The sequence below is a fragment of the Musa acuminata genome, chromosome BXJ1-9 (assembly GCF_036884655.1).
Source record: "Musa acuminata AAA Group cultivar baxijiao chromosome BXJ1-9, Cavendish_Baxijiao_AAA, whole genome shotgun sequence".
Taxonomy (NCBI): Eukaryota; Viridiplantae; Streptophyta; class Magnoliopsida; order Zingiberales; family Musaceae; genus Musa; species Musa acuminata.
In genome coordinates, this window is record NC_088335.1 from 38879132 (window position 1) to 38897271 (window position 18140).

Consider the following 18140-nt stretch of genomic DNA (forward strand, 5'->3'; position numbering starts at 1 on the left):
GTCATCATTGTTGTTGTTTGCATTACACCACTTATTATGGTTTCCAGGTTCTCTCCGAGCCTCTTTACATGACTTTAATGACTCCTATAGTTTTTATGTAATTCGTCAAGATATACCAATGAATGCATTTTTAAAGCTTACTCATTGGTAATCATTGTTGTGTATTATGCCGCAGGGTGTGCATGTATCAATCATCCTTTGGGTTTGAGATGCATATCAGGCTTTGTCCTCATAAGCTTGTTTGAAGTCAGAGAGAGAGAGAGAGAGAGAGAGAGAGAGAGAGAGAGAGAGAGAGAGAGAGAGAGACCCATCCATCCAATAGAAAATGAGTAGCGAGTTTGATAAACCTAATCGAAACAAAGGGAAATATATACAATATTGAAATGCCATGCATACACCCGTCACCTAATCAACCATCCAACCAAAAAAAAAAAAAAGAGGCAATTCTCCAATATATGATTTTTAATGGGCAAAATGATGCAAACGATCTACACGTCACAGAAAACTCGATCTTGATTCTTCTGTTCTTGTCTTGTTCAATTTTCTACAGCTTCCTTCCTCCTCTTCTTATGGTAGATCATAATGGTCCAATATCTTAGGCAGGAGGATCGCTCTCTATCAAGCCACTGACCTTGTTGAAATGCTGCAGCAATCCAGTCACATTAGGTGAACATTAAAAGTTGTTTACTTGAGAAAAACTAAGCAAAGAAGCTCTCATTTGCAAACTTCTATTTCAATTAGATTAGGCATATTGCAATTTTCTAAAACATAAAGAGATTGAAGATCTAATTTGCAATATAGCATGCACAGATGAGATAAGAAAAAAAAATGGGGGCCATGAAAAGTGCAATTTTGAACATTGTGATTGTTAGGATCGACTTCAATCAGTATAGCACTAGGCTTGGAAGTTGGAACTAACCTTTCCAAAATGAATCGACCTACCAAGCCCATTTGCATCCAAAGTCCTCATGATTCTAAGTCTCTTGACTGCTTCCAAGAACATTCTGCAAGTCAGGTTGGTATACCGAATCAGATAAATGCAGAAAGAAATAAGATATTGATAGAAGTAACGATGAAAAATTAGTGCAGACAAAAAGTTTTAAATACCAGTCTGACAAAAATCCTGGTATCAGTTCGATTGGTATTATTGTTCTTTTTTCTTTTTTTCTGTTACTATTGTGGTACATGTTGGTTTACGTTGGTTTACCGCCTGGTACGCTCGTACCCTACCAATTCTAGCTATGTATAATAATACAGACTGGTATTCGACCAAGATTTAAAACCTTAGCTCAGAATAGTAGCTGTAACATTGCAACAACAACAAAAGTATGCATTGCACAAAAAATCTCAAATACAGTATTTCAACAACAAAAGTATGCAATGATCTGCTAATGTATTTCCACTAAAATTATAGCTAAGCTAGTCAGCAGCTTCAGAAAAAGGTGCTTAAATCATAGTGCAAACAATCCCGATCCACATATTTATACTAATGGCGATAAAGACACCAACGATATCACCATCAACAAAGAAGTATGTCGTGCAGCCAAGATAGTCATCCAGGGATGATTTCTAGCTGCACTTATAGGGCTTGTATATAACTAGGCAAGAATCAGCATCGGTATGAGATGCAAAGAAGACCTACCCCCATGGCACATCTCCAACCAGCATCCAATCTCCATCTTTGTCTTCGTAAGTAAGAGCAAACTCCAGAGAGCCATCCAATAACTTTGAAATCTTTGCCCCATCTGCCATCATCCACACCAATGAAATTATGACTCCATCAAATCCCAACATAATTAGTGTAAAGTAGAGACAATTGTGGAGTCGATACAATTCCTTTGTACTATGACATAAAACATTTCGATTCTTAGGCAGAAAGATAAGTGATGAACTTACGGACAGAGGCCTCGATGGCAGAGGAAATGGTGGGCAAGTGAAACATGAGCTCAAGCGCGACGGCAAGTGCCTCATAAGAGTCATGGGCACTGAGATCCACCTTCCTACCAATAGGATCCCCATCCATTTTCACCTTAACGAAGAAGGAACTCCTCACTTTTCCTCTGCTCTCATGATCCTTGTTGCCATTGTCTGCCTTGCTACCACCATCGGCGCCACCAGCGATGTTGCTCCTCTTGATGGCAACAGCAGTATCAGCCTCAAGGGTGCTGTCTTTGGAATGGTTGAACAAGTTGTTCATCCTGAATTGCCTGATAGGCGGCCATCCCACCACCACCTGACTGCTCCCAACCCAAATTTATTCAGGAATCAATCTAAGGATTAACATTACACAAATCTTTCAATAGAAATCAACAGCATAAGTTTGAGAGATTAAAAAAAAAGGTTTCTTTTTCCCTTCTCACTCCTTTTCAAGAGGCTTTTGTGTACCAAATCCGTTACAACAAGCACTGAATACTTTCAGTCACTGAGATCTTTTTGCTTTAGAACATACCATTGAAAAGATGATAGTAGAGACTAATTAAAGTAGCATTCAAGGAAATAACGGTGATGATATTAGCAAAGAGAAAGGCAACAATATGAGGAGAGTAAAGATGGAATTTTTATGACTTTTCAGTCATTCGGCAACGAGAAGTAACAAAACGAAGGGGGAAAGGAAAAGATAAGACAGAGGAAATGTGTGGAAACAGAAGCCTAAAGTGAAGAGAAAGCAAGGGAACGTGAAGAAAGGACCTCGGGCTCACCTGGGCGGGTGAGAGGAGCCACCGACGTCGTGCGAGACGGACTCCGCCGCCCGCCTCGTCCCAGCGACGCCAGTCCCGATCCCTCCGCCGAGGTTAGTGCCGGAGGAAGACGAGACGGAGGAGGCGGAGGGGGACCTGGGGGAACCAAGGGACGACAGGGACGGGAAGTCCTTTGCCGTCAGGATGCGGCAACACGAGCCCCACCGCGCCGCCGACGGCTCCGACTTCCCCCTCTTCGCCGCCCCCAGGGTCAGCCCCAAATCCAGCTCCTCTTCTCCCTCCTCCTCGCCATCGCCACTCAACACTTCCTCCTCCCTTTCCCCGGCCTTCCCTGGCGCTCCACCGCCGACATCATCCGCCACTAAACCCTCCTCCTCCTCCTCCGCCGCCGCCGCCGCCGCTTCCGCCTTCGACACCGACCCAGGCGACGCCAAGCCTCCATCGTAGCCACGAACCATCTGCATTCTGCCTTCTCCCCTCTCGGGTGGTAGTACTTCTCCACTCAGGTGTTATAGCTCGAGATGGGAACCACAGCGCGGCGACGGGACCCTTTAAAGCAGCGAGTCTGAAGAGCTGCAAGTGACACAACGCCGCATACCCACACACACCCACCAATCACCGTTACGAGTCGTCAACGGTCGTGAGGCTCCGTGAGTCATTGGCCTCGTGCAGGTCTCGGGTTCTCGGAAAATTACGTGCCCTGCGATGGTGGTGGCCCCCGACGACTTGTTGTTCTTGTTCTCTCTTTACAGCCCAGACTTTCCCTCGCCTGTCTCACCTCGAACAGCGAACAACATTTTTTGAGATTACAGAGAGGAAGTGACGTCATATTCTCGTAGTCATTAACATTGCCAGAAAGCCTCCCGTGTTCCCTGCCGTGGATCCGACAGCGCATCTACCGAGCACAAGCTGCCATATCTGTTGGATAAAGGAGCAAATAAGAGAGAGAGAGGCTTAATTAACGGGAGATTAAGTGGGTAATTGGGGTTGCTCTCACCCCCACATTCGTTATAATGAGGGGACAAAGGACTTGGCAGGCAAAGATGCTGTCTCCCCAGTGGGAGGGTAGGGAGAAAAGGATGGGAAAGATGCTGGTTTGGGGCCAACACGACACCCAACCCATTGACTCTCTCTCTCTCTCTCTCTCTCGTAACATAAGATGGTTAAAGAAGATCACTAGTATACCTATCGGATTCTTAACCCGATAAAATGGGATCCGTTATGTAAGTTATTTCAAATTTATGTCCTTTTTTATTTTATGATATAAATCACATTCTTACACGTGAGAAGAGAAGAGATTAGTTATTATAGCACGCATAAAACCCCTTATGTTCATTCATTTAGGCGTAGGATCCGAGCGAGCGAATGTTTGATGTTTCTAACCCGATAATCGTCCGACGTAATCACATCAAACTCGACGATCCTTCAACAATTTGAGAAGCTGATATGGTGACAATGGTGGGACAAATTAAATCACGGTGCACTCACTCTTCGATGGAGGTCACATCGATCATCTACAATCATGTTTTTCTTAATCAAAGTTGCGTGCCCTAATTAATAATCCTCCCTCTTTCCTATCTATCATTGCCAATTTAAATCTAGCAAGTTGGACCTATTGCTAAATACCATAGTAATCATGCAAAGATGCTCTGTCTTTCTAATCATAAATTTAAGCGAGTCAATGGTTTTTCTTAAGCGCACATTTAATTAAGAATTAGAACTAATTACTCATGGAGAGTCAGATTTGCGGGACTAATTAATGATGACACGGTTGAATATTAAACTATCAAATCACTCCACGGCTGAGGAGGCGTACGTGATGACGTGTCGTCTCCTTTTCCGAGCAGTGGTGGTCTCGTGCGCGTGCAGAATGATCGTGCCTTTGTAGTGCTGCTCCTACCGGGATGACAAGCCAAGGAGGTGGGGCCCGAGGGCAACACGTGAGCTGCTGCTATCCAGGTGGCCCAACATCTCGACTCGGGTAAGACGCTGGGTTTACGTCCGCTTTCGATTACGAACCACATTTTCGTGGCGAGTCGAACGAAGTAGCTCGTGAGCTCGCACACCAAAAGGTCCTCGCATGATGTCTGTCTAATCTTGACCGTCCACATCGTAAACAAAACGATCATGATCATCAAAAATTTGCTGAGTTCGTTTCGGAACAACCTTTACCACACCCCATAATGGTCATGTGGATCCCAAATTAACGGGTACGGATAATGATGAGCCCGACACGTACTATCTATCGGATATAAGGGGACGACCCGAAAGAAAGTATTACCCATCTCATTGTTGCAACACTTTCACTTGGATCAGAATTTTGACGACTTGGAAAGCCATCGACGAGGAATAATTCGGATGTGAGGCGCGAAATCGATGTCCTTAACATTATTGTAGTCACGATTGACCACTAAATGCTATCCATGATTGATGTGTTAAAGGAAAAATATTTATACTTGTGTATAATTTAATTAATTTTGAAGACTACTTTGCCAAAAAAATATGATGTTGATGATGATTATTTTGACCCGGTGGTCTTGTTCTTGGGTTTCACAAAAGGTCTCAGCGGACTCCTTGTTCCGTGTGTCTTCGCCACAGTTTGCAGCATCCCTTTCTACAGCTTTTGTTGTGGAGCTGGAAGCAATGAGAACCAGTACTGACTGAATCGATTCAGAGGTAGCTGCCAATATGTTTAAACTAGAATCGGATCATAACACGACACATAGAATTATGTGATGTTAGGAAGCAGCTCATATCCTTTGATCTTTTCTGGCAGAATGATGAACGAGCGGAGGTGTTTCCTGTCCTTGATAATATGTTTACTACAGTGAGAGAGATGCACGCACATAAGCAGATTTGCGAGGCACATTCGTCAGCCGAGCTTTTAGGTGAACACAGAGACAATAATCCATGGGAGACAAAACGAGAACCTATAGTTTGATGGAGTTCCATCTTCTTCTGCTGGGTCTGAATCAAACACCGGAGTGGTTTGGTGTATGTGGTTAAGCAACCAAGAATATTATGCCTTTTATGTTTGTCCCATGGCCATTCCATGAACTTAAACACTACATAAAACCATAACAAATAGTAAACATTTTAAGCCTTTTGTATTCTCCTAGTTTCCCCAACAATGACCTGATTGTGATGTCTGTGTCCAAGAAACCTTTCTATGTTTTTATTTCTTCTTCTTTTCTAAGATTTGACATGATTTTGATGAGACATTCTTCCAGACTTAAAGATGGATGGATTGCACAAGAGACTGCGGAGAAGGTAAACAATGTTTGAGATGAATTACCAAGTTCTCCACTTTCAGATGGTTCTTCTTTTAGATAGCCAATCAGATGATCATGGCCATTGGCTTAATCTAAGAGGCAATCATGTTCATGAATTTATATTCTTAGGAACTTTATTATTATTATTATTATTATTATTATTATTATTATTATTATTATTATATCACAATAGCATATTCTTAAAGAAATTATTGGATATATATATATATAAATTAATTAATTTCATATTTGTCTTTCTAAATAGATTTAGTATCTGTATGTCATTTCATAATAAAAAATTTGTACATATGTCATTATGGTCAATCTCTCTCTTAATTTACTAGTATTTGACAGTTAAATTCAAACTCTAATTAACATTAATACATACTATTATGATTATAAGAATATTGGAGATGCTTTGTGATATTTATTTTATTTTTCAAACTCAAACTAGTTAATGCTAACTATGATTAGTTGTGGCCTCCTTGGGTGTTAATTTCAGGCATCTCTTACCCTACTAGGCAACAAGAACCAAGAGATTCATGTTTCCATCAAGCCAAGGAGCCATGTTCTTTTCCCGAGGTTATCTCTGTGGTATAGAAAATAAAACATCTCCATCGATCCAGTAGCAATTTGTTCCGCTATCAAATGAGCTTAGTGTCCTCAAAAAAAGATTTAATGAACTGCTTCTTCAAGACCATCACAAAAAAGATTTAATTTGTTCCACCATATATGAACTGCTTTTTCAAAACTAATTCACAGAAACCAAAATTTGCACAGATTGTTTCAAAGTGGATAATTGATGAGAACACATACAGCAAATTATCAGTAATTTGCAAGATAAGCACAACAGAATGTTGCAAGAAATAAGCATGTTCTATCTTCAGCTAAAGGTGAAATTTCTTCGAGTTTTTTCTTCATGGTGCTTGAAAGATGTGCATCCTTAATTCCCTGGATTAATTACATTTATAGAACCTAGTATTGAATCAAAATCTATAAGGAAAAAAAGAGAAAAATTATTCCATCTCAGAAATCTGCTACTTGTATTTCTCCATTATCCTTCTTGCTTCTTCTAATGTTTCCTCCTCATTGGATGTGGTGATCTTGCTGCGCGTAGAGAGTTCGTCCGTGTTCAAAGAAACAAAGACGAAATACACGAGTCCCATCACGGCCTGTTGACAAATCAAATGCCTGTCAGCCGTAGTTAAAGAATGTCAAAAATACAAAGTGACAACAAACTCTTTTCTTCCAAGCCCTTCGTGAGACAGAAATGAGTGTTTAGTGCCTCCTTTGTGAAACATAAAAACCACATAATCTCAAAGAAAATCCAGAGGAAAGTGTGTTTCCTCGATGCTAATAACACGACCTATGTAACTTCCATGTAGCGAGTGTTAGTATAAAGTGAAAATTGAGTGCTTATATGATTATCTTAAAAAAAATCATCCATATCGTCGGAAACAGTGGATATCATTCAAGATGAAAGCTAGTTAATTTAAACATTTTTGGAACTTTAGTGTAGAAGTATTGATCTTTAAGATATTAAGAACATATAGTAAGTTATGAAAATTGTTACCTTGATTTTTTCCACTAAAGTCAATAACATAAATATTTTTCTTCTAAAACTAATTCATCGCAGGACTGACATTTGTGAACTTCCTCGGAAATTAGTGGCAAGAGAACGTACCAATACGAAGAATACAGTAGATACGAAGGACTTCAGAATAAAAAGGGCAATAGTGACAGCAACAGTAATGATGCCAATCCTTGCTATTGGTCGAGGAATTGAATCCTGATATTAAAATTGCCAATGTTATGTTTGAATGATGCATTCTACCCAAGAGAGACGCATAATTAAATGGTATAACTTAATGAAGAATCATCACTGTAGCAAACCTACCGGCACCAGATTAGCTCCAGCCTCTGTCACATCTTTTCCAATTCTCCAAGCTGTCTGAATGGCTACATCATATCACAAGCAAAAGTTAGAGGGTAATATCAACAAATACCAGCTTAAACAAGGCAATGAGCTCCATTTCATGATTGGCAAAATCATTTAGTACCATCAAATACCTTGAGAACATCTTCATCCATGATTTTGCTGGTACATTCAGTTGAGACCTAAAATGCTACATGCTTTATTAAGCACTAAATGAATGTGATCTCTATTAGTGATCACACAAATGAGGAACAATATACAGGACATGCATGCAAATATACCTAACTAGTTGAATTTAATTCACCAAAGTAGTTTCTCGCAAGCACAACACCATGTCACACTGGGACTATTTTGATACATCATCTTACAATGGTACGCCACCAGAAGTATGCCGACATTGGTCGATATTGAGTTATCCAGATATTTACCAACTTATAAAAAAAGGAATTGATCGATGTAATAGAAGATAAGCAAACATTAGATGCACAAAAAATCTCACAGGTCGAGTTCCTACATCAAATTAGTAATCGACACAAAAAGGCTCGTGTTTTATCACGACAAGAACAACTTGCCTACCCCGAATCCTACTCCCGGATAAACGGACAACAATACACGAATCAGAAACACAAATACAAAGGTCGTTGCACAGATTTGGAACAGGGTGGAAGAGGGAGAGAGTAGAGTAAGAGACGAACCCTTGAACAGGTTGGATTGGGCGAAGACGACGGGGGAGAGGCGAGAACGCGAAGGGGGGAGAGAGCTCCGGAGGCTTCTAAGCGGGAGGAGGAGAGGCGGGGGGTGGAGGCGGACGGCGACGGTGGCGGTGGTCGGGAGATGGGGAAGGAAAAGTGGGCGGAGAGCCGTAGAAGCAGCGGCCATTTCTCGTCAACTTTCGAGGGGGACAGAGGGAGGAGGAGGAGGAGGAAGAAGACGATCGGAATCGGCGGAGATGGTGGAGAGAGAAGATATGGGCCGTGAGATAAGCGTGGGATTTTTTATGCACGGAGAAACCCCAGCCTCACAACCGCAGCATGAATTCGGGTCCTCCATGGTGTGCCGGTTTCATCCCGCTTTAAGATTAGTGTATCCGATTCGATCCGCACCTTTACAATGGCACCCACAAGAGGCGCTACGTGGGGATGTGATCAGGACGGATCGATCTATGATGCTAGCCCGAAGAAGCTTGTAAGAAGAAGTTAGTTTCCATGCATTATCGGATTCAATCCGCCAAGGATCTGACTTTCCAAACAGAAGATCCGAAAATTTAGGGTCCAATATGTTATAATTCGAGGATCAATTTATATACAACGAATTCTTTAAAAAAAATATCAAGTTTAAAAATTTTTCAAAGAGCACCCAAAATTTTTTATATAATATCTTTTTTTTCAAAATGATCATCCTACCTCCATCGATCGTCGCCTTTTGCCTGATAGATCACCCTCCTCTACCCCATTAGTCACCCTCCACTAGTTGCTTATGCTTCCATACGTAAGTTAACCTCACCAACCATACCCATTGCGCTCGTGGTCTAACCCTCCTCCGATGTTTTTGTGCACATGCTAATCCCTTGGACCATCCCCTTCTTGCGTGGATACCTATGCTCATGCTCGCGACACCCTTATGTCTAGCGAGCAGGTGACGATAGCGAGCAAGAGATCATGTATATATATATATTTCATTCGTTAACAAAAGTTATCTGACATCCTCAAAATTATATGAGTTACAAAGATTACTGCAAAGAAAAGTTTAGCATGTAGAATTATGAAAAGAGAAATGTACCATGGAAGTAAAAAAATACATTTGTTCATTTTCAATACACCATACCAACTTGTAACTGAAATCTGGTCAAATACATATTGATCACACAGAATTAAATTCAAACTGTTTGATGTCGATATACAGATTATAAACTCATACTGTTAGAGAAAAGAAAACTTTATCATGTAAAATCAAGAAAAGAGAAATTACTTTGGTAATATAGAAAACATATTTATCCATTTTCACGCTAGTCATCCTTCTGAATAAGGATGGAAAAACAAGAAAAACGATTTCAATATGAGACTGAAGGCTGACAAGGCCAGCTAAGAGCATTTCCAATTATAACGCATTTACACAACATAAACTACAAATTTTGGAAAGATTAATCTGACAAGAGGGCTACAATTGAGCCATTCAAGTGCCATCAGGGCTTGGGATATGGCCTAGCCAGTAACTTGTTGAGACTGGTGGGCTGCTGTAGAGATTTCACCTTGCTGATCCTCTTTAGGTGCACCACTGCTAATTTCTGCAGCATTGGACAGGGTCGAGCTCAGTTGCAGATCACCATCTACTGTTACTACTTTGGTCTCCAAGGTGGGGATTATGGGAGGCCTTGTCCTACGCGTAACTGTCATCTTCAAGCCCTTGGTTGTGTGGATCGTTGCACCTGTAGTCATCTCTACCTGCACAAAAGGATAAGACACGCAGCCATCAGATGATCAACGTTAGAGCAGTTGTAAGCTACGATGTCCATAATATCAGGAATGCATACCGGGGGAGCTCCTAAGGCCATTTGGAAGTTGAATCGCCTAATTAGCATTGCAGTCGCAACCACTGTCTGCAGAAAATACGTGTACAAGATCAACAATAGCATTTCAAGGCCGAGAACTGTTTAAATATCTTTCCTCGAAGCAGAGAAATGTTCCAAATATGAAACATGAAAGCATTATTCTATCAATAATATGATATTCCATTGTTTCATCTGCAGGCTAATTATTTTTGGGGTTCATCTGTTGCACTGGTCAGCTCTAATCCTCATACCAATAACTCGATCAGATCATGTTGAACATCTTCAGCATGACAATGAAATACAAAAGTCAGAAATCTCAAGTGCCAAGAGCCAGAAACAGGTGAGAATCACACTAAAAATTACTAATATGAAATAATATACATCACAGCATGATGGTAGGACGCCAAGGCCCGTAACATGAATGAGGAAAGAAAGAAAAGGATCTCTAGCTTCAAGTCTGCGTTATAAGCAATGAGAAGAGTTCGGAATCTGATGATCAGAGAAATGATGTGGAGTTTGACATGGTCTGCGTGTATGTATTCATTTCCATATGATTGATCAACAATAAAGTAAACAGAAAACTAGATTAAAAAATAACATATATATAATTGTTTCTAGAGATCATTTAATCTAGAAATATGTAATAAAAGAACGATGATCTCAAATGAAACTAAAGGTTTTAGATTAAATAGAACTAAAACTGAATATCTTAAATACAAATTTAGTAATTCTAAAAATAGACGAGAATATAATTATAATGGATGGACAAGAAATCCCTTTAAGTAAAGGTCTTAGATATCTTAGATTAATTATTCAACAAGATGAAAAGATCGATAAATATATTATTCATAAAGTAAAAATAAGATGGTTAAAATAATGAGGGGCATCAAAAGTCTTGTGTGATCATCAGATATTTTTGAGATTAAAAAAAATTTTTATAAGACGATCATGAGACCAACAATACTTTATGGATCTATATGTTAGGCAGTTAAGAAAAACATATATAAAAAATTTATATTGCCGAGATAAGAATGTTGAGACGGATATATAGAATTACTAGGAAAAATAAGAAAAAAATATTTTTTTCATAAATAATTAAGTATTGCTTCGATAGAGGATAAGATGAGAAACAAATATTTAAGATAGTATGGGTATGTGCTAAGGAGCTCATGATACGATAATCAGAAAAGATAAAATAATTAATATTAGTGGTACGAGAAAAGATAGAGGAAGACCTAAAATGACTTTAATAGAAATTATATATAAGGATTTAAGTAATCTGAACTCAACTAAACATATGGTTTTTTACAAATTTCAATGATGACAAAAGATCCATATAACTAACCCCAAATAGTTAGGACTTACGACTTTGTTATTGTCATTGTGTTACCTCAAAGGTGGCAAACATGTCTCCAATGCATTTTCGTGGTCCACCACCAAATGGTAAATAACTGAAAGAAGTGGATACAATATATTATTTATATAGCAGTTGAAAACGAAATACTGAAAAACTTCCATACACATGGTTCATTAACAATTGATAGTTCACAAGACAACATGTGAAACATAAAAATAATGTCAGCAACATGTAGTTCTTGATTCCAAATATGATTCATTATAATGTTCTCTTCAGGGATCATTCATCAATATTGAAATTGATGTAATTTCCTCAATACATATACAAGCAATATAAAACCATGACATCAAAGATGGGATGTAGCACGTATGATCACTTCCTTAAATGGAATACAATAAAGCTTCAATGAGCCCAAAATTTAAAAGATTAATTTCCATTTACACAAATCACTTAACTGACTATCCATTTAGACCAACACTTAGTCCAGATTTCTGAGTTTAGAATCTGGCTTCCAAAATAAAATGATCCTATCATCCTACGATTTTAACAGGAGCTATAATTGCTTCTTTAAATTGAATCCATCATAGCTTCAATGGACCCAAATTACAAAAAATGAATTTCCATTAACACAAATCACTTGATCAACCATTCATTTGGATCATCCTTCAGTCCCTGGTTTTCTCAGATCAGATTTTGACTCCTGAACTAAAATGATCTCTCATTCATGTGATTTAACAGGAGTTCATGTTCGACAGAAACTGCTTTTTGAAAGTAAAACACTCACTTTTCTGATCAAATCTTAACAACCATAAAATTCAAATGATTTTCTCAGGGATATTTTGCTGAAGGAAGAAACTAACCAGTTGTAGTGCAGGTTAAATATATTGCAATTAAACTCTCCTGCTACTCCCTTCACAATTATCATGAAGGTCAATATTGAGAATAGATGTAACTGTAATTGGATATAAAAAAAAGAATGCTAGTTGAACAATTATTGATTGAAAATATGTCACTGTTCCATCACATGTAGTATTCAACTTACTGGAGGTACACATGAGAAAGGTTTCCAATTGTTGGAAATGATTCACTAAAGCTTTCTGGTCATTAGTTTTAAAGAATCCCATATAAAGCAACAAAGTAGAATCATTTGGTGCAACAAAGACTTACAACTGGAGAAATAACAGGCAGAAAGATAACAGTTAACATCCAACAATTAAGAATATGTAGACTGTAAAGTTTAGCTTTGTGAAGAAGAATAATGTTTACTAGGCAGCATATACATGCGACTGGGCACAAGAGAGTACATCATAGTTTGGCTTAATCCAAGTAAGCAATATCTCCCAAAAAACATCAACTAAACAATAATATACAACAGTTTAAATTGAACACTGCAGCATAAATAAGAGACCATATGAAAAGCGATATGTACTAAAGAGATTCCTATAGATAATTTTTGCAGTCTGAGACTTTATTATTAAAATTTGGAGGCAAGCAAAAGACTGCAAGATTGGTAAGCAAGCTATACATATGTAGTTATTTGGATACTTAAATTTCTCCAACAAGAGAACCACAGCTGCAGAATCTAAGACTAATAGTAGATGCTAATTCAGAGTCAGCATGGAACCTGAAATTCTGATTGCTTTCATTTGGATTCGGTCCATCCAATGGCCACCTTTCAGGATTGAAACTCTCAGCATCAACCCAATGCTTAGGACTTCTATGGAGGTTCCATACAGAAATGAAAATGTCTTCACCCCTGTCATTCAAAGAAGACTTCAATAATGATGGAAAGTATAGTTATTAACTTCCAGATATCTTAAAACTGACACTAGACACAGTGGAAATAAGAATCACATCACTGTATCATAATGAATGAGCTCAGAGCTAATAGTATCAAATTGATAAACTACACTATGATCTTGCTGTCAAAGTAGGTCTATGTGTTTGGATGCTCAAAGGACAAATAAAATGCATGCATGCATGACTTTTTATTATGCTATCCTTCATGTATATGCTTGCTCATCTGCAGGTGAAACACATCTACGGTGAAATTATGGGCACAAAAAGAAGAAAAATGATGAACACTACATACTAATAGTTCACAAAGCTATATTTTTGAGACATTCAAGGTTGAGGTTTAACTTGTGCATCTAGCAGGTTGAGTTTATACAATCTAAGGTGGATTTCCTTATAGCAATCTCATGTCCCTTCTGGGGCTTTTACATTTTATGGATTTTCTCTATCTTCACTAATATATACTTTTTTCCTTTTTTACCCTTGATCTATAAACCACATTTCCAAATGTACCTATAACATTTCTTAAATGTGATTGCTGGCAATCCATGTAGAAGCCTCATTTAAGTTATTTCCATTTCCAATGACAGCTCCATGCCCATGTCATCTGATTAGTGTCATCCCATGTTCTCTTTCCTTCATATAATTTAATGGACAAAATATTGGGTTGAACGATACCTGTCTTCATTAAAGACTATCATATTCTATTTCCTCCCCCATAGAGTTACAGAAAGCATCAAGTGTTAAAGTCTGTTGTTTATGTTTGGTTGATCCAGTAATGGGAAAATTACAAACCACTGACATTGGTAAGCACATATAGAACCACCACGGGCAGCAGGCACTTCTAATCAGATTAGAAGATTTAAGCACATGCCTAATTCAGGAATACCGTCAATTCCATTCACAGTCAGTAATAGGGAACATTCTGAAGTATAAGATTACTATCATCCAATGGTTTTCGCTTCTCGTTTGTGCAAAGAAGAGCTACCATACACAATGAAAAAATTCTAAAGATAGATAATCATATCTAGTTCAGTAAAATATGCATGAATTATTTAAGAGTACAATAGCATCTCATCACCTGCTTATTGGATACTTTCCGAGCACATCATCTTCGAGAGAACGACGGATTAAAACAGGTGGCTGTGGGTAAAGTCTCAATGACTGCAAAAAGGATTAAATTTGGATGCATAAACATTGCTATTTCACATAAAGCATACAACAAAAGCAATGTCCCATTGGTAGGTATATACCGAATGAAGATCTTACTTCATTAATTACTCTAGAAGTATACTTCAGTTTCTTCATGTCCTCAATTGTTGGAGATCGGTCACCTAAAACAGAATCAACCTAATACCCATCATCAAATGAAGTGCCATATGGTTGTCACTGAGCAAAAAGAATAACACCTTTATCCAGAATTACATAATTTTACCTCATCCTGGAGCTTAGCAACTACTTCTGGTGCCTATATAAAGAAAATACATCAGTTAACTTGCAATAGAACTATATAACTTGCAATCTCCACATAAAATTCATTGTACCTCTATGAAGAATTACATAAAAGAAAATTAGGTTTTTGGCAACGACGAATGTTTTTTATTCATGTTTGTGTATGATGATGTTAGTATGTCATTTGGCAGACATTCCATCCAAGTTTCCTATTAAAATCTCCAATACTTACTACAATACTTGGCATAAGAACAGTACTCAGAAGTATTGTAATCATAGAATAGACACCTTAGAAAGAAGATAAAATGTCCATGTTAACACTGCAGCAGATGTTTCATGACCAGCTATAAGCATTGTCATCAAATCATCTCGAAGTTGTTTGCTAGAGACCTAGACAAAAAATAAAACAATTAAGCGAGTAAGATTGACTGAGAGACCTGCGTATTAAATAAAGCATGGAATTCAAGGCATACATCATCTCCAGAAGCAAGTAGGAAGTGAAGAATGCTAGGATCTTGCTCATTCATGTATTCTTCATGGAATTGCAATTCTTCTTGCTCTACCATTCTCTGCAATTATGAACATATAAATTGTAACGAGAATAATGCAATGATCTTACTATAATGTTACAAATAGATCAAATAATTTATTGAAGTTATAGAACATTGAAGTCAAAGTAAACCTTGGTAGCTGCACTAAAGGAGCAAAGGATCATAGCATGCCAAGATGTTGGTAAGAAGCAACACAAGGGGCAGCAGATATATAGCATAGTCATTAAGTTATATACAGAGATCTTTCTGAATAAAATCATGAAGTGTACTGAATAATGACAACCAGGAAAAAGAGTTCATGCCTATGAATATCTTAACAACTCTCTAGACTCTAAATAAAGGGAGAGAGAATTGCTGACATTTCAGTTCATCAAGAAATGAAACCCAATGAACAAAAAAATGACTAACCAGTTGCAATAAATATAAAGCAGTTATCATGAATTACCTTGCAGATAGCAATAAGATCATCCAGTGTCGTATTAATCAACTTAAGGGCTTCTGAAACCTTCCTCTGCCTTGGGGAGATGTTTTTCCATATTGGAATTTCCCAAGTAGGAATGGGAGAAGTACTACGCATCTCTGCTTCCCGCAGGGCGACATATACTGCCTGATGATCCCATTAACAGAGAAACATATTATGGAAAAGAAACAAATTTTAACTGATTCTAATGGTAAAAGAAACAAACAAATGATCACCTCGACAATTCCATTATCATGGGTTAATGAATCAAACTCATAATTAAAAACTGCCTTTCCAATTATGTCAAGTGTCAACCGTGAAAAGAGCGACTCCATCTCCACATCCTCTCCATCCGAGGCTGCAGCATCCAACTTCTCACACAGTCCAAATGAAGCTTTCCCAAAGAGGTTTATCATCGCAGACACATACTGTTAAATAGACCAAAATTAGTATGTATCAGAAATCAAACAAATGTTTAGAAAGTACAGATTCAGATTACTTAATTACAATCGTTTAGGAATCACCTTCTGATGCAATGCCGGAACAATTGCACGTCTCCTAACACGCCAAACCTCACCATCAGCTGGAATCAAACCCTTCCCCATCACAAACTCCAGAATTTCTGCTAGTATACCCTGCATTAACCATTACTCTAGGTATAATTATAAATGTTAGACAACCGAACAGGTACAATGATAAAAACATGGAGATACCTTGGAATAAGCCTTGGAGTTGTTCTTCAGTATGTGCTTAGCAATGTCCGGGTCCGAAATAATCAGAAAGGACTGATAAAAATCGAAACGTTAGCACTCATTGAAAAAAGGTTGCAGAACTACAACCTTTTTTCTTTTTTTCGAATTTTTCAGTAAGAAGGCAAAGAAACAGAATGATAATAGATATGCCCATGATTTTACCTTAGGGCCGAAGTTGAGGCGAAATATGCCTCCATAAGTGAGGAAGAGCTCGTAGAGAGGGATGAAGAAGGCCTGCCCTGCAACGGCATCAACCGATCCTCTCGCCTGAGGGATCTCAAGGAGCTCACCGCTGCCGCTGCAGGCCCATCTCGAGAACAGCCGCTCCAAGAACTCGTGCGGCAGCCCCAGAGTCGAAAGCCCATTCCTCAGCGCAAGAACCCACCTTTTCTTGAGAAGACAGGTCCAAATCCATCACTAGTTCAGAAAAGAACAAATTGACGAAAGAGAAAAGGAGAAGTGCAACGGACCCAGGCTGCTGGACGGTGAACTCGCCGGAGGCGATGCGGGCGGCGAGCTCAGCACTCCGGTTCTCCTCTAACGGCCGCTGGACTTCCGTCACCGCCTGGTCCTCGTCACCACGGTCGTTGCTGGAGGACGAGCATCGGAAGGAACGCCCTGTAGGCCGCAAGGGGAGGCTCGGAGTAGATCGGAGATGTGCGGGTGACTCAGCTTTACGACCAAACGGACGACGAGAAGAGGCAGCAGCCAAGGCTTTGCGTTGCAGCCGCGGTTTGGATGAGATATGGGCGACTTGGAGAAGAGAGGAGGAGAGGTTAAAAGCCATGGAACGTTACTCTTGCTCCCCCACGAGAAAGAGGTCAAGCGTTCCTCCTTTTCTCAAGAAGGAAGGTGGTAGAAGTAGCGCTTTAACCGGCCAACACAAAGGCACGTGGGAGGATTAGATATCAAGAGCTTTCAAGTAGACACGCTTCACGTGCGTCACTACCTATGAAAGGTGAAGTTTGAAGATTCCATCTCAGTGCTCCAAAATTCCGTATAGAAAGCTACAAAAATTCTGCTTGGCTATCAAATCAAGACGACGATGCAAATCAAGTCTCTCTACTTTCGATAATGTCCTCATTTGGATCCTTGTTGGTATCTGGGGGGAACCTTAATATGGTTTGGGTTATGAAATCACCAGAGAGACTTCCATTGGACTGTAATGTCGATGTGCCATGCTGCAGTAACCCTGTTGATCCTCCTGACTGGTTTATGCCCAAAACTTGGAACTTTGTTTTGTCCTCGATGCATACCTCCTAGACCTCGATGTGCCATGCTGCAGTACCTTGTTGATCCTCCTGAGTAGTTTATGCCCA

General features: G+C 39.1%; 3 protein-coding genes across 3 annotated transcripts; all 3 read right to left on the reverse strand.

Annotated features, from left to right (window-relative positions):
* Positions 1-319: 319 nt before the first annotated feature.
* On the reverse strand, positions 320-3171 carry LOC135593488 (auxin-responsive protein IAA10-like). Its single transcript, XM_065083576.1, has 5 exons — positions 2700-3171; positions 1897-2237; positions 1643-1745; positions 920-1004; positions 320-643 (listed from the first exon to the last, which is right to left on the reverse strand). The coding sequence occupies exons 1-5, from the start codon at positions 3161-3163 to the stop codon at positions 596-598; spliced, it is 1041 nt and encodes a 346-aa protein (XP_064939648.1). The 5' UTR covers positions 3164-3171; the 3' UTR covers positions 320-595.
* A 3581-nt stretch (positions 3172-6752) lies between these two features.
* LOC103973687 (uncharacterized) lies at positions 6753-8910 on the reverse strand. Its single transcript, XM_009388323.3, has 4 exons — positions 8603-8910; positions 7869-7930; positions 7656-7760; positions 6753-7143 (listed from the first exon to the last, which is right to left on the reverse strand). Exons 1-4 carry the CDS (start codon positions 8784-8786, stop codon positions 7009-7011), a joined length of 486 nt encoding a protein of 161 aa, XP_009386598.1. The 5' UTR covers positions 8787-8910; the 3' UTR covers positions 6753-7008.
* Positions 8911-9851: 941 nt separating this feature from the next.
* On the reverse strand, positions 9852-17714 carry LOC135593489 (protein LUTEIN DEFICIENT 5, chloroplastic-like). The gene is made up of 15 exons (XM_065083577.1): positions 17292-17714; positions 16984-17206; positions 16783-16854; positions 16594-16704; positions 16306-16497; positions 16055-16216; positions 15532-15627; positions 15347-15448; positions 15042-15074; positions 14876-14956; positions 14688-14770; positions 13437-13568; positions 11846-11906; positions 10438-10503; positions 9852-10348 (listed from the first exon to the last, which is right to left on the reverse strand). The coding sequence occupies exons 1-15, from the start codon at positions 17606-17608 to the stop codon at positions 10109-10111; spliced, it is 1971 nt and encodes a 656-aa protein (XP_064939649.1). The 5' UTR covers positions 17609-17714; the 3' UTR covers positions 9852-10108.
* Positions 17715-18140: the final 426 nt, after the last annotated feature.